The 21,101-nt window shown below is 60.2% G+C and overlaps 1 protein-coding gene across 11 annotated transcripts in view; it reads right to left on the reverse strand.

Annotated features, from left to right (window-relative positions):
• The window catches only part of BRF1 (BRF1, RNA polymerase III transcription initiation factor subunit), a 67,623-nt gene that overhangs the window by 22,692 nt on the left and 23,830 nt on the right, over window positions 1-21,101 (reverse strand). For all 11 annotated transcript variants that reach the window (XR_002341118.1, XR_002341119.1, XR_002341123.1 and 8 more), the window contains one exon: window positions 8,294-8,467. Coding sequence is in view for 5 of the 11 variants with exons in the window: in XM_021081614.1 (XP_020937273.1) it covers window positions 8,294-8,467 (174 nt within the window). In the remaining 6 variants the exon portion in view is untranslated. The remainder of the gene's footprint in view (window positions 1-8,293; window positions 8,468-21,101) is intronic.

Raw genomic sequence — 21,101 nt, forward strand, 5'->3', positions numbered from 1 at the left:
ATTCAGAACTCGGCCAGACGCTGACATGAAAGGATAAAGCCCAAGCCACCGAGAAGGGCAGCTCATCAAATGAGGTGGAAGCAGTGTGACCCGTGGGTCTGCGAGGGCTCCGAGGAGGAACTAAGAAAGAGACCCTGAGGACGCTGACCCAGAGCCCAGGCCAAGTGTTCAGAGGGACAGCCTGGCCCAGCACAGCAAGGAGAAAGGAAGCCACAGCCCCACACGAGGCGGCGAGGCTCTCCACACGACCTCCCGGGCCCTTGAGGAGAAGCCAACTCGTCTCTCCACCTCTGAAGGCAGGGGCTTCATCAGGGAGTGGAGACAGGTGACACCGCAGTGCAGCCCGCGGCTACTGAGAACTCTGAGAAAGAGGAGGACAGCGCCAAGGAGCCTAAGGGAGGCCACGTGCACACGCGGGCGGGCCGCTGACATCGCGGAGGAGAGCCGGGAGCAGCCACACGAGGCCGAGGCGCTCCCCTGAGGTCCCAACCACACGACCTTGCGGAAAAGGCACAACGATGGAGAGAGAAACAGGACCCGGGGCTGCTCAGGACCGGGCGGGAGGGCGCGGCGGCGGAGCCCAGGGCCTTGCCTGCACGGCACCGCACCGGCGCACGACAGCCTGGGTCACCTGTCAAAGCCCTGGAGCGCAGACAGCGAGCGAGCCGCGGCAGCTGTCACGTCACCACCACCCGACAGTCCCACATGGGTCCTGGGCCGTCACTGCAGCACCCGGCTCGCTGACATGAGGGGCCCGCAGAGAGACTGCACGGTTTCGCCACAAACCTCTAACCGCCCTTAAAACGAAGTCTAGGAGTTCCCGTCGTGGCTCAGCCGTTAGTTAACAAACCCGACTAGTATCCGTGAGGACGCGGGTTCGATCCCTGGCTTGCTCAGTGGGTTAAGGAGCTGGCATGGCTGTGAGCTGTGGTGTAGGTCGCAGACGCGGCTCGGATCCTGCGTGGCTGTGGCTGTGGCTGTGGCGGAGGCCGGCAGCTATAGCTCTGATTCAGCCCCTCGCCTGGGAACCTCCATGTGCCACGGGTGCAGCTCTTAAAAAAATAGGAAAAAAAGAAAAAATGAAGTCTATTTAAAAAGCAATAGTAATAAAGGCAGGAGCGCCTGCTGTGATGCAACGGGCTCAGCAGCTCTTTGCTGCTGGGACGCGGGTTCAATCCCCGGCTCGGCACAGTGGGTTAAGGATCCCATGCTGCCACAGCTGTGGTTTCGGTTGTGCCTTTGGCTTGGATCCGATCCCTGGCCCGCGAACTCAAAATGCCTTAGGGCAGCCAAAAGGGAAAAAAATAAAACAAAAAATAAAATAAAGGCAAAAAAACAGACAAATGTCTTGAGCAGATGTTTCACGAAGAGAAGCAAAGAGCTCCCTTGGCAGCTATCGCAGAAACGCAAGTGACAGCGCCCAGCACGGCCGCGAGTGCTGGCAAGGCCGTGCAGCGGACGCCAGGGCACAGCCCACACGCCCCACTGGCAGGACGCACGACGGAAGGGCCTTGGAAGAGGCCTGCAGGCTCTCAGGACACCGAGCACACACCACCCTCTGACCATAAGGAGACTGCGGAAGAGCCTTCACGGGAGCCTTGCGCACAAAAGCAAAGGCCGGGAACAGCCCTGGTGTCAGTGGACAGAAGCAGTGACGCCCACCACACTCCCCAGGACGCTGAGCTCCCAGGAGAGAGCGCGCAGGCACAGGGCCTTCCAGAACTAGAGGGCGCCCTGGGGACCGGGGCAAAGATGTGGGCAATGCCCTCGAACGGGTGAGACCTGATTGCGCAGGCGCGTGCTCATCACAACTCCCCAGAGGGCACGCGTACACCGCCTCCTGCCAGTTTCCCTGTACAAGGTAAGCAGGTATTGGTACTGGCCAGTGACTCATCTGTCTGCTAGAGGACTTGGGGACAGGGGACACATGTCTGCAACTCACTTCGGAATGTGCCGAAAAGAAGAGGCTGACGGCGGGCTGGCGGGCGGAGCACAGGCTGGCTGGGCGTGGACGGCAGACCCCGGGGTGGGCGACAGTGGGCAAGCTTTCCAAGTTTGCCTCATGTTTGAGAGGGTTTTTTGTCCTTTTAGGGCCGCACCCGCGGCCTATGGAGGTTCCCAGGCTAGGGGTCGAATCGGAGCTGCAGCCGCCGGCCTCCGCCACAGCCACAGCCTCGCCAGATGCGAGCTGCGTGTGCGACCCACACCACAGCGCACGGCGACGCCGGACCCTTCCTCACGGTTCCTGGTCGGATTTGCTTCTGCTGCACCACGATGGGAACTCCATGTCTGAGATTTTTCATACTAAAATAACCGGGGGGACGTCCCGGTGACTCAGCCAGTCAAGGAGCACCCCCACGGCTGTGGCCCCGGGTCGCCACTGTGGTGCAGACTCCATCCCTGGCCTGGGAACTTCCACACGCCACAAGTGTGGCCAAAAGTAAATGAGATGAAATAACTGGGGGGAAAGTGCATATTTTGAAAAGGAAGTTGGGATTCAAAGTGTAACTAAGTTGAAAGGATTGCTGTCCCTGAAGTGACACTGGCAGGGCACCCGGCCCTGTCCGTGGAGTGTTTGGTCAGCTCAGGGTCCTCCCTGAGCCAAAGGATCTGACTGCTGCTTCCTGAACAAGGCGCCACACTCCCCTCGTGCCCCATCCTGGCAGAGCCCACCAATGCCCTTGGGGCCCGGGGCCACAGGGTCCCCCGGCTAATGGGCATGTGGGGACCCTGTGCGGCTGGGGAAAAGCCTCCTGTCTGGCTGCTGGCCCCCAGCCGACGTCCTTCTCCACGGTGTCCCCTTCTGCTAGGCAGCTGCTTCCAAGCTCGCCGCAGAGACCCCAGACCTCCCCGGCGGCGGCCCGTGTGAAGCCGATGCAGCCCGAGCGTGGTGCTCATGGCCTGGGAAACTCTGCCTCCTCCGTCCGTCTGGGTCCCTGCCACTTTCTGCAGGTGGCACTTCTGCTCAGGGAGCACCCGCTTGAGCGCTGCTCCTCTGAGAGACACGTCGGCTCAAAGAAGGGCAGCGGATGAAGCACCTTCAGAAGACCCGGCCCTTCCTGCCCGTGTGTCCATCAGAGTGTGCGGCTGGCTCTGGTGCCACAGGGCCCCAGCCCACGCTGTGCCACACTGACCCGGGGGCCCAGGAGACCCCCTGGCAGGCCTGCACGGTGCTTCTGGGAGAACAATCGCAGACAGGAGCCGAGTGAAACTGAGACTCATTTTCCAAAACTGGGAAAAGCTCACAGACATTCTGGGAGGACAGAACTGAGGGTTAAAGGTGAGCAGGCTCGACGCGGCTCCACCCGGCCTTGCGCAGCGCCTCCTCGGGCGCCCAAGGGAGACTCCCCAGGCTGCCCGTGCGTGTCCGGAAGGCCGGAAATGCCGTGGGTGCGAGGTGACGGGCGGGGTCAGTGGGGCGGCCTCGTGAGCCAGCACCACGTTCCCGGCACCCTGACACGAGAGGGTGGGTTCCAGGAACAAGAGGGCCATCAGCACCAAGGACCGGGGGCCTCGACCCCCCGGGGCCCAGCACCCGCCACCCTCCCCGCTTCTGTGATGTCCCCCGTCTGGCTAGTTTCTCAGCAGGAGCTCGAGGCCGCCAAGGACAAAGGTCACCAAGACACCACGCCCCACCCCGTGCCCTGCTGCACTGGCTAGACCTGGCGGTGAGAGGCTGCACCTGCAGAGCGACACCGAGCCCCCTCCCCGGCACACACTGAGCGCCTCTGGCAGAGGCCCTGAGCCCTGCCAGAGCCCCGGGAGTAAGCACGCAACAGGGCAGCAACTGCCCTGTGGACTCCAGCCCTCGCTCCTTCCTCCCGAGCTGCTGCGGTCTGGCCACGGGCAGAGGGCACAGTGAACCCCTCACCCCCAGGGCGGGCGCCACCGGAGCTTGTCTACAAGCTGGGTGTCGCCTCTGAGCTTGGGCAGCCCCCGTACCACGATGTCAGCCCCCGAGGACCCGCGGCCCAGCTCGCGTCTCCCCTGGGGAAGTCACACCTAGAGTTCAGGGACTTCCAAGACAGCAGACTCGAGGGACCCAACCGCCAAGAAGGGGCCAAACAGCCTGTGCACAGGCCCCCAGGCCCACACCAGGCCCACACCCAGCCCCGAAGGCCCAGGCCTAGCTTCCCACGCACCCTCTGCCTGCAGGGAAATGAAATCCCCTCCGGGCGCAAAATTATCCACAGCTGCCACAATTTCTCAAACACTACATCCAGCAATTCAATAAAAACTTACCAAGCATGACAGCTGGCAGGACCAATAACCAAAAGCCAAGAGAAACTCAGGCAGTGAAAACAGAAACGCTGCGGATCCCACTGTGTGGTTATTAAAGGCTTCCACGGAGCTGCAGTGACGGAGACTCTCATCAGAGAGCCGGAGTCTAGAAACAGAATCTAATGAAGGCTGTGACTGCAGTGAGGAAGTAAATCGGCGGGTTTAGCACCCGTTAGACACAAAGAGGGGACGCGTCACTGGACGGGACTCAGAGTGAAGCAGAAAACCAGGCTGGAAAGCCCGGCACACAAGCCGAGACATGGTCAAAGGGTCCAGCGTGGAAGCGACTGGGGTTCGAGGAAGGGAACACAGAGAATGGGGGAGAACCCGTGTGTGCAAAGACTTTCCCCAAACAGACAAAAGGCATTAAGCCACAAATCCCGGAACCCGGAAACAGGTACTTTTTAAAAATAGGTAGGGGAGTGCCCTCGGGGGCAGGGGGTTAAGGATCCGGTGTTGTCTCTGCAGCAGCTCAGGTTCAATCCCTGGCCGGAACCTCCTCGTGCCTCGGGCACAGCCAGGAGGTGGGGTGCGGCGGGGCAGGGAGTGACAGGAGGTGTCACCTTCCAACAGTGACAAGACGACGTAAAGCCCACTGAGTGGAACCAGGGGAGGCAGGAGAAAGGGGGAAACCGCAGCAAAGCTGCAGAGAAAACACCTGCTGACCTGGAATTCCACCTCAACAGAATTATCTTTTTTTCTTAGGGCTGCACACGTGGCACATGGAGGTTCCCAGGCTAAGGGGTGAATCGAGCTACAGCTGCTGGCCTACACCACAGCCACAGCAACACCAGATCCTTAACCTGCTGAGCGAGGCCAGGGATTGAAGCCCCGTCCTCACGGATCCTAGTCGGGTTCATTAGGACTGCGCCGTCATGGGAACTCCCAAGCACATTAAATTTATTTATGTATTTTCTTTTTTTTTTCCACATTAAATCTAAATGGATGAGGAGTTCCCGTCGTGGCGCAGTGGTTAACAAATCCAACTAGGAACCACGAGGTTGGTGGGTTCGGTCCCTGGACTCGCTCCGTGGGTTAAGGATCCGGTGTTGCTGTGAGCTGTAGTGCAGGTGGCAGATGTGGCTCGGATATGGCCTTGCTGTGGCTCTGGTGGAGGCCAGCAGCTACAGTTCCAATTCCACCCCCAGCCCGGGACCCTCTATATGCCACCGGTGTGGCTCTATAAAGACAAAAGACAAAAAAAAAAAAAAAAAAAAGATCTAAAAGAAATAAAAATGGAAATCAGGAAAGATTTTGAACTGATCATAGTATAAACATGACACATCAAACTGTTCAATGTAACTAAAATCTGCCCAGAGAGAAATTAATAGTCTCACAAGCTTATATTAAGAAAAACAGAAAAATTTAAACCAAGAACCTAAAAATACCTGCCTCAGGAAGCTGGAAATATAGTAAATTAAACTCAAAGAAATTAAAAGGCGAAAGTAACAAAAAAAGAAATCAGAGGGATACACAATGTACGTACAGCAGAGATAAATAACAGAGCCAACGTTTGGTTCTTCAAGAAAGCCGAGCGCGCTGGGAGGATGTGGAGATCGCGGAGCCCTGGCCACGGCTGGCGGGCCCGCGAGCTGGCCCAGCACCTCACAACGTCACACAAGACAGGGGCCCAGCGACGAGGGCGTGACTCCGTTTACAAGACTGTGGAGAACCAGCGAGCAGACAGCAGCAGAAAGCAGGCTGCTGGCCGCTTAGGACAGTGACACGAGCGACACGAGTGACGGCTGCACAACTAACTTTGTGAAGAGATCTAAAAGTCACTGACTTGTACCTGGTGGTGAATGACACCCCAATACAGCTGTTACTCGAAAAAGACAAAGGAAACTGGTAACCCCCTAGCCACTCGGAGCCGAGAAAAAAGGCAGAGTTACCACCACGAGACGGAGGTGAAAGCAGGATGTCACTACGAGGGCTGCAGGGGATGGATGACCACTTTACACCAAGCAAGGCCTCGAAGTGACACGGAAGACGTCACGAGAAACAGTCTGGAGCGTTCTCCCGTCTGCTGGAGAAACTGCAGCTGCAGCTCCAACCGAGCCAGAGAACCTACGCTACGGCCCCCGCGGCTTCCCTGTGGGTCAAACCCCCGGACCGCCCAGAGCGGGAGCTCGAGGGGCACCCTCCGGGGCGGGGGGCGCGTGTGACTGGGACACGCTAAGTTGACAAGGACACTGCAAGCAGACAGACTCAGGCCAGCCAACCGCACAAGTCCACACAAAACGGCCGCAGTCGCTACAGAGCAGGACGTGTCATGACCGCGTCTGGGTCCGCCCGGTGGTTTAATCCTCGAATGTCAGTGTTGTCCCTGCAGCAGCTCAGGTCACTGCTGTGGTATGGGTTCGATTCCCTGGCCCAGGAACTTCCACATGCCGTGGGTGCGACCAAAAAAAACCAAAAGTGTCACTCACGCTGGTGCAGTTTAAGGGGAAGACCCTGCACAGCGACCACCGCGGACCGCGCCGCTCTCCTCCCGACCGAGGCTCTGCCGTCACCGAGGAGGAAACCCCCTCAGTCGGGCCCCAGCAGAGGCACCCGGAGAAAACCTGGGGCAGAATCTCCGCCAACACCCTCCCTCAGGGCACTGCGGGCGGGCCACGGCCACAGGGCATCGCGTGGCGTGTGGCCTCCTGTGTGGGTGCCTCCCCTCTGTGTCCCGGGTCCAGCTTCACCCACCACCTGCGCGGGTGGCCCCCGGCCCCGGGGTGCACGCTGGGCCCGGCACCACGGGCTCCTGGGAGCAGGACCCCCACGCGAGCAAGAGCGGGGCTGCCAGGCCGACTCCCGCCTGTCCAGCTCGTCCGGGCCACCTTCTCCCACAGGAGCACCGCACTGCCCCCGCGCCCTGGAGCTGGGCTTCCCGCACCCCCGCCTCGCCGCCCAACCTCCAGAGCCCGGCCCGCCTCCCTGCCCAGACCGGGGCAGAGCCTATGCCAGGGACCGTGCTCAGAGCGAGAAGGGCAAGGCGGTGACCACAAGGTCCCCTGCCCCACCCCCCGGGGGGGGCTGCCAGGGCACTGAGCTTCACCCCCTAAAACAAAGGCTACTTTTATGCCGAAATGATACGTTTCAAATTTAGAGACATTCTACTAAAGATTCTGATACTGAGGCTGGCCCAACCGGAAGGGCAGTGCACGGTGTCTGGGACCAGGCCACCGCGGTGGAGCCCAAAGGCTCAAGAGAGGAGAGCTCAGAGGCCGCCAAGCCCGCAGCCCAGGAGCGCGCATCGCGGGGGCAGATCAGCACCACGGAGGGCGGCTCCCATCAGAGCAGGAGGGCAGAGGCCGAGATCCGGCTGGAAGCCGGGGGGACAAGAAAGAAGAAACCAGGACGGGCAGTGGGACAGCGGAGTGCAGGACACTGAGGGAGAGGCTGCAGGGGCATCGCACGGGGACCTCTGAGCCCGCAGACAGGCAGGAGGCGCTTCAGGCCGCAAGCAGCCCACCAGCCCACAGGGGACCGGAGCCAGGGCGTGCGAGACCACAGGCGCCACGTCCAAATTCTGGGGCAGCCGCTGTGCGACCTGGAACCCTGCCAGACGGTCTCCAAGGCGCGGGTGGAAAGCCACCCTCAGAGGCTCACGGGGCCAGGAGAGGCAAGGGGCCCGGTGTCGGGAAGAGACCCAAGGGGCAGGCGGAGCAGACGCAGTGGGGGCCAGGGAGACGACACGGACCGACGCCTGGAGCCGGGGGAGCGTCCCAGGGCCGCTGGCAGAGGAAGTGGGCTCCGACCCGCAGAGGGCCGGGCTGGCGAGGAGGGGCAGACACCCACCGGGGGGGCCTCGGACGCCGGCCTGGCTCCCAGCGTCCGCCCCAAGGCCGAGGGGGCAGGCACGCAGCCGCCCAGCCCTGAAAGCCCAGTGTCCGTCCAGACGTCCACCCAACGAGGTGTTCCCGTGAAACACGAGCACCGGCCTCGGAGCCCAGAGCCCGCGCGGCGGCAGAGGGAGGCGGAGCTGAGACAGGGCCTCCGCGAGGCCCGGGCCAAAGGATACGCGGGGTGCCCTCCGTGCGGCACACCAGGTAGAGGCAGGCGGCGATGACGTGGGCCATCCTGCGGCCGCGGGTCAGGTGCTTGCTCACGGCCATCTTGAAGAAGTTGAAGGCCGTGTCCAGGCAGTGCTGGTTCAGCTGCAGCTGGTTCCCCAGGTGATGGATCTGCCGCCGCCCTAGGACACAACACGAGATGTTACCGCGCGTTCCCAACCGCCCGGCGACCCACAGGCGTGTTACACAGACTGCGCCCCGCCCCTGCCTCGCGGCCTCGGGTGCAGCAGGAAGACGGGCCCTTTTCTTCGCACGCGAGGTCCCAGTAAAATGCGATGCAGGGACCGTGGATGCGAACTGCCCACGACGCCACGGGCCATGAGGTGCCCCTCCCCACCCCGGAACAGCCTCGCCCCAGGACCAGGGCCGGCCGGGCACCCCCTTGAGGCCCCTGAGCGCGTGTGTCTGCAAAGCGCTCCGGGGAGGCCCGCCAGCCTGGCGCTAAAACAACGTCCCTAACAAGCTCACGCTCCCCCTCGAACGCCCCCTCCCTGTGGCTGAGCACCCCAGGCCCTGCTGCCCGGCCACCTGCCCCCACAGGCCAGGATGGCAGCTGACCCCAGAACACAATCTGGACACACCCTTCATGGAGCAAGCCCAGCTCACAAGCTGTGGGCCAGAGACAGCAGCAGGAGAGGAAGCAGAGCGCTGTCCACACAGCAGAGAGGCCACCAGGGCAGAGCAGAGGAGCCCAGGGCCGCGGCAGGAGCCCAAGAGCCGGCAGCTCCCCACGGCTCTGCTCCGGGCCCCCCCGCCCTGCACACCCCCTCCATCTGCAGTGTCGGCTCCGGGCAGACAGTCCCATCACAGATGCCCGGGCCCACCGGCGTCCTCCGGCACCCCAGACCCTCACCCCTCTGGCAAAGGCCTCCCTGCCCAGGGCCGGGGACCTCTGCTTTGCCCACAAGGAGCTAAGGCCCAAATCCCCGCCTCAACACACACACTAACCCTGACCAGCACTCAGGATGGGCACCCAGGCAGACAAAACCCGGGGAACTGGCCCCAGGGGTGCGGGCTGGCAGCTGGGGGCGACAGGCCCAACCACCTAGGGTGGCGCGTCCCAATGGCTCCCCCCACACGGCCCCCCTGTCCTTCACGGTCCTGCTCCCTCACCCCCCAACGAAGCCTGACCAGAGCCCAGGCGGCTCTGAGGGGTCCTGCCACAGCCCCAGAGCAGGGCCTGAGCAGAGCCATCGCCACTTCAGCACAGCACACGTTCACACACGGGACAGAGGTGGTCCACCCCACGGCCCAGCGAGGCTCGGGGGTCAGCAGGGCGGCTGACGGACAGCCCTGCCACCAGCTCCTCCGTGCACGCTGGGCGCTCCTGAAACAGGCAGGAGAGGGGCTTGCAGAGGGTGTGCACTCCAGGCCGGAGACAAAGCCACCCCCATGACCACAGGCCGGGCTGCCTGGCAGCGCGGGGGCTTGAACTTGTCACAGTAAGTTGTTTCACAGCAACTTTACTGCAAAGTCACAAGCTGTAACACTCACCCTCATCAACTGTATGATTCAGTGATTTCATGTATCCATGGAGTCGTGCGCCATCACAATTCAGTACCTTTTCAACATCCCACAGGAAGTTCTGTACCCACTGACACTTACTCCCCACCTCTCAAAGAGGAGCCGTTATTGTTTTTATTTATTTGTTCTTCATGGCCACACCCTCAGGATATGGAAGCTCCTGGGCCAGGCACTGAATCTGAGCCAGAACTGCAACCTATGCCACAGCTTTGGTAAGGCCAGACCTTGAACCGCTGCGCTGCATGGGCTACCATGGTAGGTTTAGGATCCCAGGCTCGGGGTTGAACCTGCACCTCCACAGTGACCTGAGCCACTGCGGTCGGATTCTTAACCCTCTGCACCACAGCAGGGACTCCCCGAAAACGAGGTTTTAACTCACGCGGTTCAGCAGGCCCCCCCGGCAGACTGAGCAAGTCCCCTGGTGCAGACGCGCGCGGGTTTTCAACGCCGGCTGTGCTGATAGACACGAAGTCACGAAGGCAGAGTCCTAACAACCACAGCGCCCTCTCCGTGGATAACGAGAGACGATGAGACGTGAAGGCGGCAGCAGCTAGGTACCCTCACACTCCGACACTTTGTAAAAGTAAGGCCTGCCTTTCCATCCGAGACGGTGGCTGACCGGCGTCCCTCTGGCCCGCAGTGACAGCAGAGAACAAGCGTGAACGTGGCGGCAGCACCGGCAGACAGATACCCCGGCAGCAGGAGGAGAAGGACCTAGGCAGCCCGGCCGCAGAAGGCCCACCCTAGGCCAGCAGGACTTTCCCGATGCCAGCCGCGACTCAGAGCTGCGGGGGCTGCAGGCTGCCCGTCACACCCGCCCCCGCGTGGTGACACACCAGAAGCCCCTCCCGAGAGCAGGTCCTGGGGCACCCAGAGGCCAACAGGTGCCCTGGGAGGGGGGGCTATGGATGTGAAGGCTTCACTTTGAGACCCACATTCATGTAAACGTGAGCCACGGGCAGAGAATCAGCCAGCTCTGCAGAAAGGAGCACCGCGGAGGGAAACCCCGCGTCACCCAGCAGGCGCCGGCGGAGAAAGCCTTCGAAGGCCCGTTCCGGCCTCCGAGACGCCCATCCACAGAGATGGGTGAACGGGCTGCGACCAGAGAGACACGGCCCCGGGACGTGAGCAGGGAGGCCACTGATCCTGTGGTAGAACCCGAGAAGCAGCACACCACGGAGCGGGCAGAGGAGGACTCCGGGGGCGCCAGGAGGCAGGGGAGGGACAGGCCCAGGATGCAGCCCCGGCTGGCAGAGGCCACAGAGGGAGGCTTGCGGCCGACAGGGCAGGCCCGTCCCTCCAGACAGGCGCAGAGGCAAGGAGCAGCCTCAGAGACAAAGAGGGCAAACGAACTCCACCGGCAGCAGCGACCACCTACACACAGTGTGAAACGCAGCAAAGGGAAACCTCGGGTAAGGTGGAACCGGGGAGCTCTCGTGGCGCAGTGGGTCACCGACCTGGCACTGTCGCTGCAGCGGCTCAGGTCGCTGCGGTGCCGCAGGTCTGCTCCCTGGCCCGGGAACCTCCACGTGCCACGGGCACGACCAGAAACAATGGAGTCAGGAAGCCCCGAAGGGCAGGAAGGACGAGGAGGAAGGACGATCTCCTGGCCTGGCCAGGGCACCCCCACTGCCCAGAACACTCACTTCCCTCCAAGGGAAACCTGAGCCGCTTCCAGGCAGCCCCCCCGCCCCTGCTCTGCTTGCAGGGCCCCCTGGGGCCGGCCACTCCCCTGCCAGGCACAGATGCTGTAAAACACCCGCTTTATTTCAGGGAACACCTCCCAACAGTGCTCGCACCGTGACCCGCCCGAGGAGGCGGGCTCAGTCTCCCTCCCCGGGCTGAGTGCGGCTGCTCTCACGGAACCGTGTGGAAAAGAAACACGTGTGACCTCTCCTGGTGACCTTCTGTGGAGGAGCCAGCAGTGATCTAGGCCAGCGTCGCCAGCGGCCCATCACGGGACCTGAGGGACACCTGCCACGGGGCAAAGAGAAAGGTGCCAGGCCCCTGGGACGGCACCCCAAAGCCACAGCAAACTCAGCCGAGAGACTTCCACAGTGTACCCCAAACAGCCCAGCTGGGGGGAGCTGTCACGGGGGAGGAGCCTAAGAAAGGCCCGGGGTCCCCCAGGGCCCTGCAGCATGGAGGGCACGGGAGGGCAGAGCGCTCGGAGTCTGCAGCTCTGACGCTGTCGTAAAACAGACGTCCAAACCCCACGGAAGTCAAAGGAGAAAGAGCCATCTCCAAACCTGGGGTTACCGTTACACCAAAGCCTAGAGGAACCTACAGCTGAGATGCAAGCATCAGGAAGAGAAAGCCCGGACAACCGACGAAGCTCCCAGCTTAAGAGGCTGAGAAAGAAAAGCTAAACAGAAGACGTGGAGGAAAGGGACGGATGAGGAGCAGAAGCCAGTTGAATAGAAAACAAACACCAGAAGGGCAACAAAGCCAAGCTCACTCTACGCTAAGATTAACGCAATTGCTAAACTGAGAGCGTCCTAGCAAGATCTTTCAAGAATAAGAGGGATAAAGCACAAATGACCAATGTCAGGAATAAATGAGAACATCGCTGAAAATCTAGGAAGCAGGTAAAGGCAGAAGCGGATATTAGGAATAAACCTCCGTACTCCGACCACCTCCACGTGAATGCGAATTTGCGTGACTGAGACAGAGAGTAATTTGAAAAGCTTGTCTTAGCAAAACTGACAGGAAGAGACAGAAAATCTAGGGGGTCCCATGAAAATACTATTTACAACAGTCCTACCAAAGAAACCTATCCGGGGCTCCCATCGTGGCAAAGCGGGATGGGCGGCGTCTCGGGGGCCGGGGACACAGGCTCGGTCCCCGGCCCAGCACGGCTGAGCATCTGGCAGGTCTCGGATCTGGTCCCCGGCCCAGAAGCGCCATATGCCGCGGGGCGGCCAAAAAAGGAAAAAATGAAGAAACTGTTGTTAAACACAAGTCAAAAAGAACGAACGAACGAAATTGTTATTAAAGTCTCCTCACAGAAAACTCAAGGCCCAGACGGTCTCCGAATAAACTTTCCCCCATGTTCGAGGAGCAAAGTGGCAAAGGGCACAGAGACTGGACAGGGGCAGAGAAGCCCGGAGCCGCAAGGTGAGTTCATCGATCCAAACACCGGTCAGCGTTTAAGTCACTACGGCGACCGAACGAGCAGGAAGAGACGGACGGTCATCCTGGCGGAAACGAAGAGCAGGCGACACAACGCAGACCCCCCCTCCAATAACAGACGCGGACGGGACAGACCGGCCCCCGGGCAGCCGGCAAAGAGCGCGTGCCCGCGGGGTCTCACCAGAGTCTGGCTTCGAGGCCTCTGTCTCTGGCCATCGGATGTGTGGCGAGGCACTGTGCCAGCCAGCAAAGGACCGTCTTTCCGACGGGCGCCGCTGCCCAGCTGGGCGTCCAGGCTGAAACCCGCCCACCTCACACCGCACGTGAGAGCCGGCCCGCGGCGGATCACAGGCGCACACACGACACACACGGCAAGGCAGCTTCGGAAGCATCTTCAGAGGCTGCGACAGACAAGAATTTCCTTTTTCTTTCGCCTTTTTTCTTTCTAGGGCCACACCCGCGGCATACGGAGGTTTCAGGCTCGGGGTCCAGCGGGAGCTGCGGCCACCGGCCTGCGCCAGAGCCGCAGCGACACGGGATCCGAGCCGCGTCTGTGACCCACACCACAGCGCACGGCCACGCCAGATCCTTGACCCACGGAGCGAGGCCAGGGATTGAACCCACAACCTCACGGTTCATAGTTGGATTCGCTTCCGCTGCCCCACGACAGCAACTCCTTTTTTTTTCCTTTTCATGGCCACACTCACGGTATATGGAAGTTCCCGGGCCAGGGGCTGAATCCGAACAACGCTGAATCCACTAACCCACCGGGCCAGGGATGGAACCTGACCCTCTGCAGCAACCTGAGCCCCTGCACTCAGGTTCTAAGCCACTGCGCCACGGCAGGAACTCCGGAGGAGAATTTCTTAAGTCACAAAATCCTCTTAACATAAAAACTGATACAGTGGGACTCTGCCAAAACTAAGACATTTCTGGAGTTCCTCTGTGCCTCAGCAGTTTAAGGATCCCTTGCTGTCGCAGCAGTGGCCCAGGTCACTGCTATGGCTTGGATTCCATTCCCGGCCTGGGAACTCCCATACACTGCGGGCGCGGCCCTAAAAAAAAAAAGAAAAAGAAATTGTGCGGGGAGTTCCCCTGTGGCTCAGCAGGCTAAGGAGCTGGTGTCGTCACTACCATGGCTCCGGTCACTGCTGTGGCTCAGGTTCAGCCCCTGGACTGGGAAGTTGCACGTGCCACAGGTATGGCCAAAAAAACCTGTGCAGGAGATGCGTCAAACAGGCACTCTCCAAACAGCCAAAAAACATACCCAAAAAATACGCAAAAGTAGTCGGCGTAACCATTCACCGGGGTAAGCAAACTAAGGCACCATGAGTGCGGTGCCCGCCTGCCAGAAAGACCCACGGATGCCTGGCGCCGCCAAGGCCCCGAGCTCGGGCTGCCGTGTGCCACGCGGCTGGAGGGTGAGTCAGGATGGCCCGGCCGGAGGGCCCCTGGCCGAGTCCGCTGAGGACGACGAGGCCAGCAGACCAGACGCCCCAGGAGTCTCGCCCACAGGCACAGTCCCCAGAGAAGGGTCCATCCAAGGGGGCTGAAATGGGAACAGCAAACGTCCCTGGACAGGAAAGGCAGCTAAACTGCTATGTTCACAACTGGAACCTACAGAGCAGTGAACAGACGGCTGACCCACACACAAAGGGGACATTCGCTGTGGTCCCAACTGCCTGAAGCAGAAAAGCAAAGCAAACTAACCGACAGCAGGGAGCATTCTGGGTACAAGGAACGCTCCACCTCCTCTGTGAGGCCACCTCAAGGCGCATAATGTCACCCAGCAGAGTCCACTTAAGGTCGGGACGCTGCATGCTCTTTGCTACGCATACGTCAGATCACAAAAAACAAACACACAAAAAGACCTCAGGAGTTCCCTGGTGGCCGTGTGGTTAAGGAGTTGGTGGCGTCACTGCTGTGGCTCAGGTCGCTGCCATGGTGCAGGTTCCACCCCCCACCCAGAAACTTCCACATGCCACAGGCATGGCCAGAAAAACAAAACGAACAAACAAACGGAAAAACAAGAAGAAGAAGACGAGAACAAAGTTCCCCCAAGAAATATTTCCAGGGAGTCCCCTTTGTGGCCCAGCGGTTCACGAACTCGACTAGGGTCCACGAGGATCCCTGGCCTCGCTCAGTGGGTTAGGGAGCTGGCGTTGCCGGGAGCTGTGTGTAGGTCCCGATGTGGCTTGGATCTGGTGTGGCTGTGGCGTAGGCCAGCGATGTAGCTCCGATTAGACCCATAGCCTGGGAACTTCCCTGTGCCAAGGGTGCGGCCCTAAAAAGACACACACACACACACACACACGCGCGCGCACAAAGTCCCAAGAAGTATTTTCCAAATGAAAGGGCTTGTCAAATCAGTGAAAAAAGCTCTGGCCCGGAGGCCTTTCAGCACGCCAGAGGCAGAGAGAAACCCAAAAGGCGCCAGCTAAGAAGGAAAGGGATGGGAGCCTAGACTGGGATAAACCCCTTCCCTGGGGGCACTGCCCCCCTTCCCCGTGCTCTGTGGGGCACCAGAGGGAAGGCAAAGGCGGGTGTGCACAGGGGGTCCAGGGTGTTTATCTCACCGACCACGCCTCTACCGTGACCTGCGTACCTTCCCAACATAACCAGAGCCAAGCTGGGAGGGGCGGGTGTGGGGGGAGGGGAGCTGGCAGGTGCGGGGCAGGGGGGCGGGGGGGGGCAGGTGCCAGGACACACCTCCAGGAGGGCGGGAGGGGCCACATGAACAGAGCAGCCCCCGGCATCCCCCTCCCAACTCTCTTGTTTTCTCATTTCTTTCAGCAACCAAAACTTAACAGAAATAGTAAGAGCTGAAGTGAAATCCACAGATTTCAACCAAACCCAACAGGTTCGGGGCAGGTGGGGGCGCGTGCAGGGAGGACCACAGACCGGCTCTGGCCGCCGGGGAGAGCGCTGGGGGTGGCCGGCCCCACGCCTGTGAGCCCAGTGAGACTCCCGGCGCTGGGGCAAGAGGAGTGGGGGACACACGTTCCCGAGACAGGCAAAAGGAGCACACACCGTGGTTAAACCAGCGAACGGCCGTGAAGGGGTTAAAAAGCTCAGCGCAGGGGAGCTCCCATCTCGGCGCAGGGGTTAACGAATCCGACTAGGAACCACGAGGTTGCGGGTTCGATCCCTGGCCTCGCCCAGAGGGTTAAGGATGCAGCATTGCCGTGCGCTGTGGTATAGGTCGCAGACGCAGCGTGGATCTGGCATTGCTGAGGCTGTGGTGTAGACCAGCAGCTGCAGCTCCGATTTGACCCCTAGCCTGGGAACCTCCACATGCAGGAGCGGCCCTAGAAAAGGCAAAAAGACAAAAAAATAAAAAAATAAAAGGTCTGTGCAGAGCATGAAATGAGAGACAGGAGCAGGGTCCCCACGTCGGAAATGCAGCCGGGGCGTCTCAGAGGAAGCGCAGAAGACAGGCTGCCGTCAGCCCTCGCCTCTCCCCAAAAGCTCCAGGGAAATGACAGCAAGGGGGTGAAATCGGCGCAACCTCGCCCAGGCAGAGAGAAGAGCCCGGAGAGGCCAGGGCGCGGCATTCGCCCTGGCGCGGCCAGTCAGCACTGGCAAAGCCCTGGCCGGCCCGAGGGCCTCCTCCACCCTCCGACCAGCCCCAGCCCCACAGGCAGGCCGCTGACGGCGGAGGCGGCCGCGGAGACGGGAGAGACGCGCCCGGGTGGCTGGAGGGAGAGCCGGCCCCTCCTCAGGCGCCAGGCCGCTGGGGCTGGGCGCAGACCCTGGGCAGGAACCCTGGGGAAAGGGGTGCAGGGGGGACGGCCCGGGGTTCTCCCAGGGCTGCGGGCCCCCCTCAGCGGAGCGGCTCCACCTTGGCCTCAGACCCCACGCTGTTCCCAGGAGGCTGATGGCTCACTTAGACCAAGGGTTATTTCAAGTGTTTTAACCAGGATGGGTTCTTTCTCTTTATGGTTAGCTCCCAATTTTACCGCCATGAGCAGGTCTGCGTAAGCGTTGCTCCTGGTAACCGATTTGGGTCTGGTGAAGAAGCTACTCGAGGTTTTCAGAAGGATGCCCTTTCTTCACGTGCGGGAGAGCTGATGAAGGCAGCCCCAGAGGGGAAAGATTCTGTGACAGCACCACCTAGGAGCAAGCCGAGGAGCAAGGCCTGCACAGCGGGCATGAAGGCCGAGCAAAGGGAGGTCAGGCTGCCAGCCAGGAGGTCTCCAAATCTGCAAGTGCAGCGTCTTCATAGAGGCAAAACAGGCCCCCCTGCGACAGCCAAGCAGACCCGAAACCACGGAGCCCTGGAGGGAGATCCCACCCAAGTGACACGTACGGAACGGCCACTTGCTGCAGAAAAGCCTCTTCCTTCAAGGGCCCAAGCTGCTGACTGTAACTGACCACATGTTAGGCCATAAAGCAAGCGTCAAATCATTTCAAACGGCTGAAATCCTGTGATTTCGAAACACAGAAGGATCAAGCTGGAGATGAGAAAAGAGCCAGCAACACCAAAGACCCCACGGGGTCAAAGGAAAAAGCTCAAAGGAAACTGGAAAACGTTTTGATGCGAGTCGTAATTAGAAGCCCACCACCTGCCCTCACAGCAGTCAGCCCTCCCGGACAGGGGAGCTGCTGGCCACTCCCCCGCCACCAAAGCCGCCGTGCGAGGGAGGTGCAGCCTTGAGAGCCAAGGGGAAAGGGACCCACACGCAGCGAGGGTGCTCAGTTTACGCAGCCCCCGCTCCCGGCATGCACGGGAGACACGCTCACTCCAGAGGCGCCCGCAGGCCAGGGCGTTCCCGAGACTGTTCCCCCAGAAACGTCTGAGGTGGCAGCAGAGACTGCCCGGCCCGAGCTGACCACAGCTAACATCGCACCTGACGGTGAGAGGCCGGGCCTCTCCCCTGAAACCGGGAACTAGACGCTTGTACAGAGCGAGCTGCGGGGGCTACAGCCAGGGCTGTCGGGGGGACAGTGACTCGAAAGGCATCTAGGCTGGAAAGTAAAGCTAAGCTCTATCTATCTGCAGGTGTTATGATCTTGTATATAGAAAATTCCCAAGAATCCACTAAAAGACTGTTTTAATAAGTGAGTTTCTCACGGGCTGCAGAGGACAAGATCAATATACAAACCTCTACCATGTTTCTTTTTTTTTATTTTGTCTTTTTCCAGGGCCACATCCACGGCATATGGAGGTTCCCAGGCTGGGGGTCTAATCAGAGCTATAGCTGCCGGCCTACGCCACAGCCACGGCAACGCCGGATCCTTAACCCACTGAGCAAGGCCAGGGATCGGAACCCGCCACCTCACGGTTCCCAGTCGGATTCGTTAACCACTGAGCCACGACAGGAACTCCAAATATCTATCATGTTTCTATGAACTGGCAACAAACACTCAAAAAAAAATGAAATTAAGACAGCAATTCCGGAGTTCCCGTCGTGGTGCAGTGGTTAATGAATCCAATGAGGAACCATGAGGTGGCGGGTTTGGTCCCTGCCCCTGCTCAGTGGGTTAAGGATCCGGCATTGCCGTGCGCTGTGGTGTAGGTTGCAGACGCGGCTCGGATCCCGCGTTGCTGTGGCTCTGGTGTAGGCCGGTGGCTACAGCTCCGATTCGACCCCTAGCCTGGGAACCTCCATATGCCGCGGGAGCAGCCCAAGAAATAGCAAAAAGACCGAAAAAAAGAAAAAAAAAAAAAAAAAAAAGACAGCAACTCCATTTACAATAGCATGGAAAAGAGGAAACTATTCAGGAATAAATTTAGCAAAGAAGAACAAACCTCAGGGAGCTCCCTGGTGGCCTAACGGCGAGCCCATGGCACTCTCGCTGCTGTGGCCAGGGTCTGTCCCTGGCCTAGGAGCCCGGACCCCACATCCGGCTGCTGCACAAGCAGAGAGGAGGAGAGGAGGCAGGAGGAAGAGATGTAAACAGAAGTTGCTGAAGCAAATGAAGGAAACCCTAACTCAATGGAAAGCTGCTGCAGGTTTCCACATTCAGGGATCAGAGGACCTTGGCTGGTTGTCTTTTCTTTTCTCAGCTTTTCGGGGCTGCACCTGCGGCCCACGGAGGTTCCCGGGCTAGGGGGCCGAATCTGAGCTGCAGTTGCCACAGCTCACGGCAACACCGGATCCTTAACCCACTGAGCGAGGCCAGGGATCGAACCGGCGTCCTCATGGTTCCCAGTCATATTCGTTAACTGCTGAGCCGCGACGGGCACTCCGACCTCGGCTCGTTAAGGGGGCCGTCCTCCCCAAGTTGGTCTGTGGATTCAGCCAATCCCTATCAAAACCCTAGGGGCCTGCTTTGCAGGAACGGACACGCTGATCCTCAACCCGTAGGGAAAGCCAAGGGACTCAGACGAGTCGACAAAACCATGTTAAATGAAGAATAAACGGGAGGACCCGGCTTCCTGATTCCAAAACTCGCTACGAAGACACAACAACCGCAAGAGTGTGACACTTGCAAAAGGAGAAGAGACGGTCCATGGGGCAGAGGGAGAATCTGCACGTCAACCCTCACCTGTACGCCTGCCGACTCTGACAAAGGTGCCAACTGGGCAAACAGTCTCTTCAGCAAACAGCGCCGGGACAGCGGGAGACCCGCGTGCGAGCGTGAAGCTGAGCCCTTTCCCACACGGATGTAAACCCCACCGCAAAGAGGATCAAAATCTCAACCAAGAGCGAGCCCATAAAACCCAGAAGGGAGCGGAAGCAGAGACCTTTGCGATTCGGATTGAATGGGGCAATTTTTCCCAGTTATGACACAAAAAACACAAACGACAAAGGAATACACTGACAAGCTGCACATCATCAAAACTAACACCTTTGTGCTTCAAAGCTCACCATCAAGAAAGGGAAAAACACCCCAGAACGAAGGAAGATTTTCTGTAAATCACGACTAGAAGCGATAAGAGCCTTGTGTCTAAACGTATAAAGACCTTTTACAATTCACTGAGGAGGCGAATAACCCGCTTAAAAACAGACCAATATCGGAACAGACACTGCCCGTCCGCTGCGGCCTGGAACTGCAACGGAGCTCAAGGAAAATGGTACCTGTCACAGCACTTTTCTCGGCAAAACCACTAACCAACAGGTGTGGGCCCAGCAGCATCCAGAGATCTCAGGGAGAAGCCCTGACAGAGTCTCTGCGGGAGACCCGGGGGTCCTGCAGACCTGGGGGTGGGACTCTGGGTCACCCAGGGAGTCCCTGACAGTCTGGGGTGGGACTCTGGGTCACCCAGGGAGGTCCTGACAGTCTGGGGGTAGGACTCTGGGTCACCCAGGGAGTCCCTGACAGTCTGGGGGTGGGACTCTGGGTCACCCAGGGTGGTCCTGACAGTCTGGGGGTGGGACTCTGGGTCACCCAGGGAGGTCCTGACAGTCTGGGGTGGGGCTCTGGGTCACCCAGGGAGTCCCTGACAGTCTGGGGGTGGGACTCTGGGTCACCCAGGGAGTTCCTGACAGTCTGGGGTGGGACTCTGGGTCACCCAGGGAGTCCCTGACAGTCTGGGGGTGGGACTCTGGGTCACCCAGGGAGTCCCTGACAGTCTGGGGGTGGGACTCTGGGTCACCCAGGGAGTCCCTGACAGTCTGGGGGTGGGACTCTGGGTCACCCAGGGAGTCCCTGACAGTCTGGGGGTGGGACTCTGGGTCACCCAGGGAGTCCCTGACAGTCTGGGGTGGGACTCTGGGTCACCCAGGGAGTCCCTGACAGTCTGGGGGTGGGACTCTGGGTCACCCAGGGAGTTCCTGACAGTCGGGGGTGGGGCTCTGGGTCACCCAGGGAGTCCCTGACAGTCTGGGGGTGGGACTCTGGGTCACCCAGGGAGTCCCTGACAGTCTGGGGTGGGGCTCTGGGTCACCCAGGGAGTCCCTGACAGTCTGGGGTGGGACTCTGGGTCACCCAGGGAGGTCCTGACAGTCTGGGGTGGGGCTCTGGGTCACCCAGGGAGTCCCTGACAGTCTGGGGGTGGGACTCTGGGTCACCCAGGGAGTTCCTGACAGTCTGGGGTGGGACTCTGGGTCACCCAGGGAGTCCCTGACAGTCTGGGGGTGGGACTCTGGGTCACCCAGGGAGTCCCTGACAGTCTGGGGGTGGGACTCTGGGTCACCCAGGGAGTCCCTGACA

Source organism: Sus scrofa, unplaced genomic scaffold (assembly GCF_000003025.6).
Source record: "Sus scrofa isolate TJ Tabasco breed Duroc unplaced genomic scaffold, Sscrofa11.1 Contig1914, whole genome shotgun sequence".
Lineage (NCBI taxonomy): Eukaryota > Metazoa > Chordata > Mammalia > Artiodactyla > Suidae > Sus > Sus scrofa.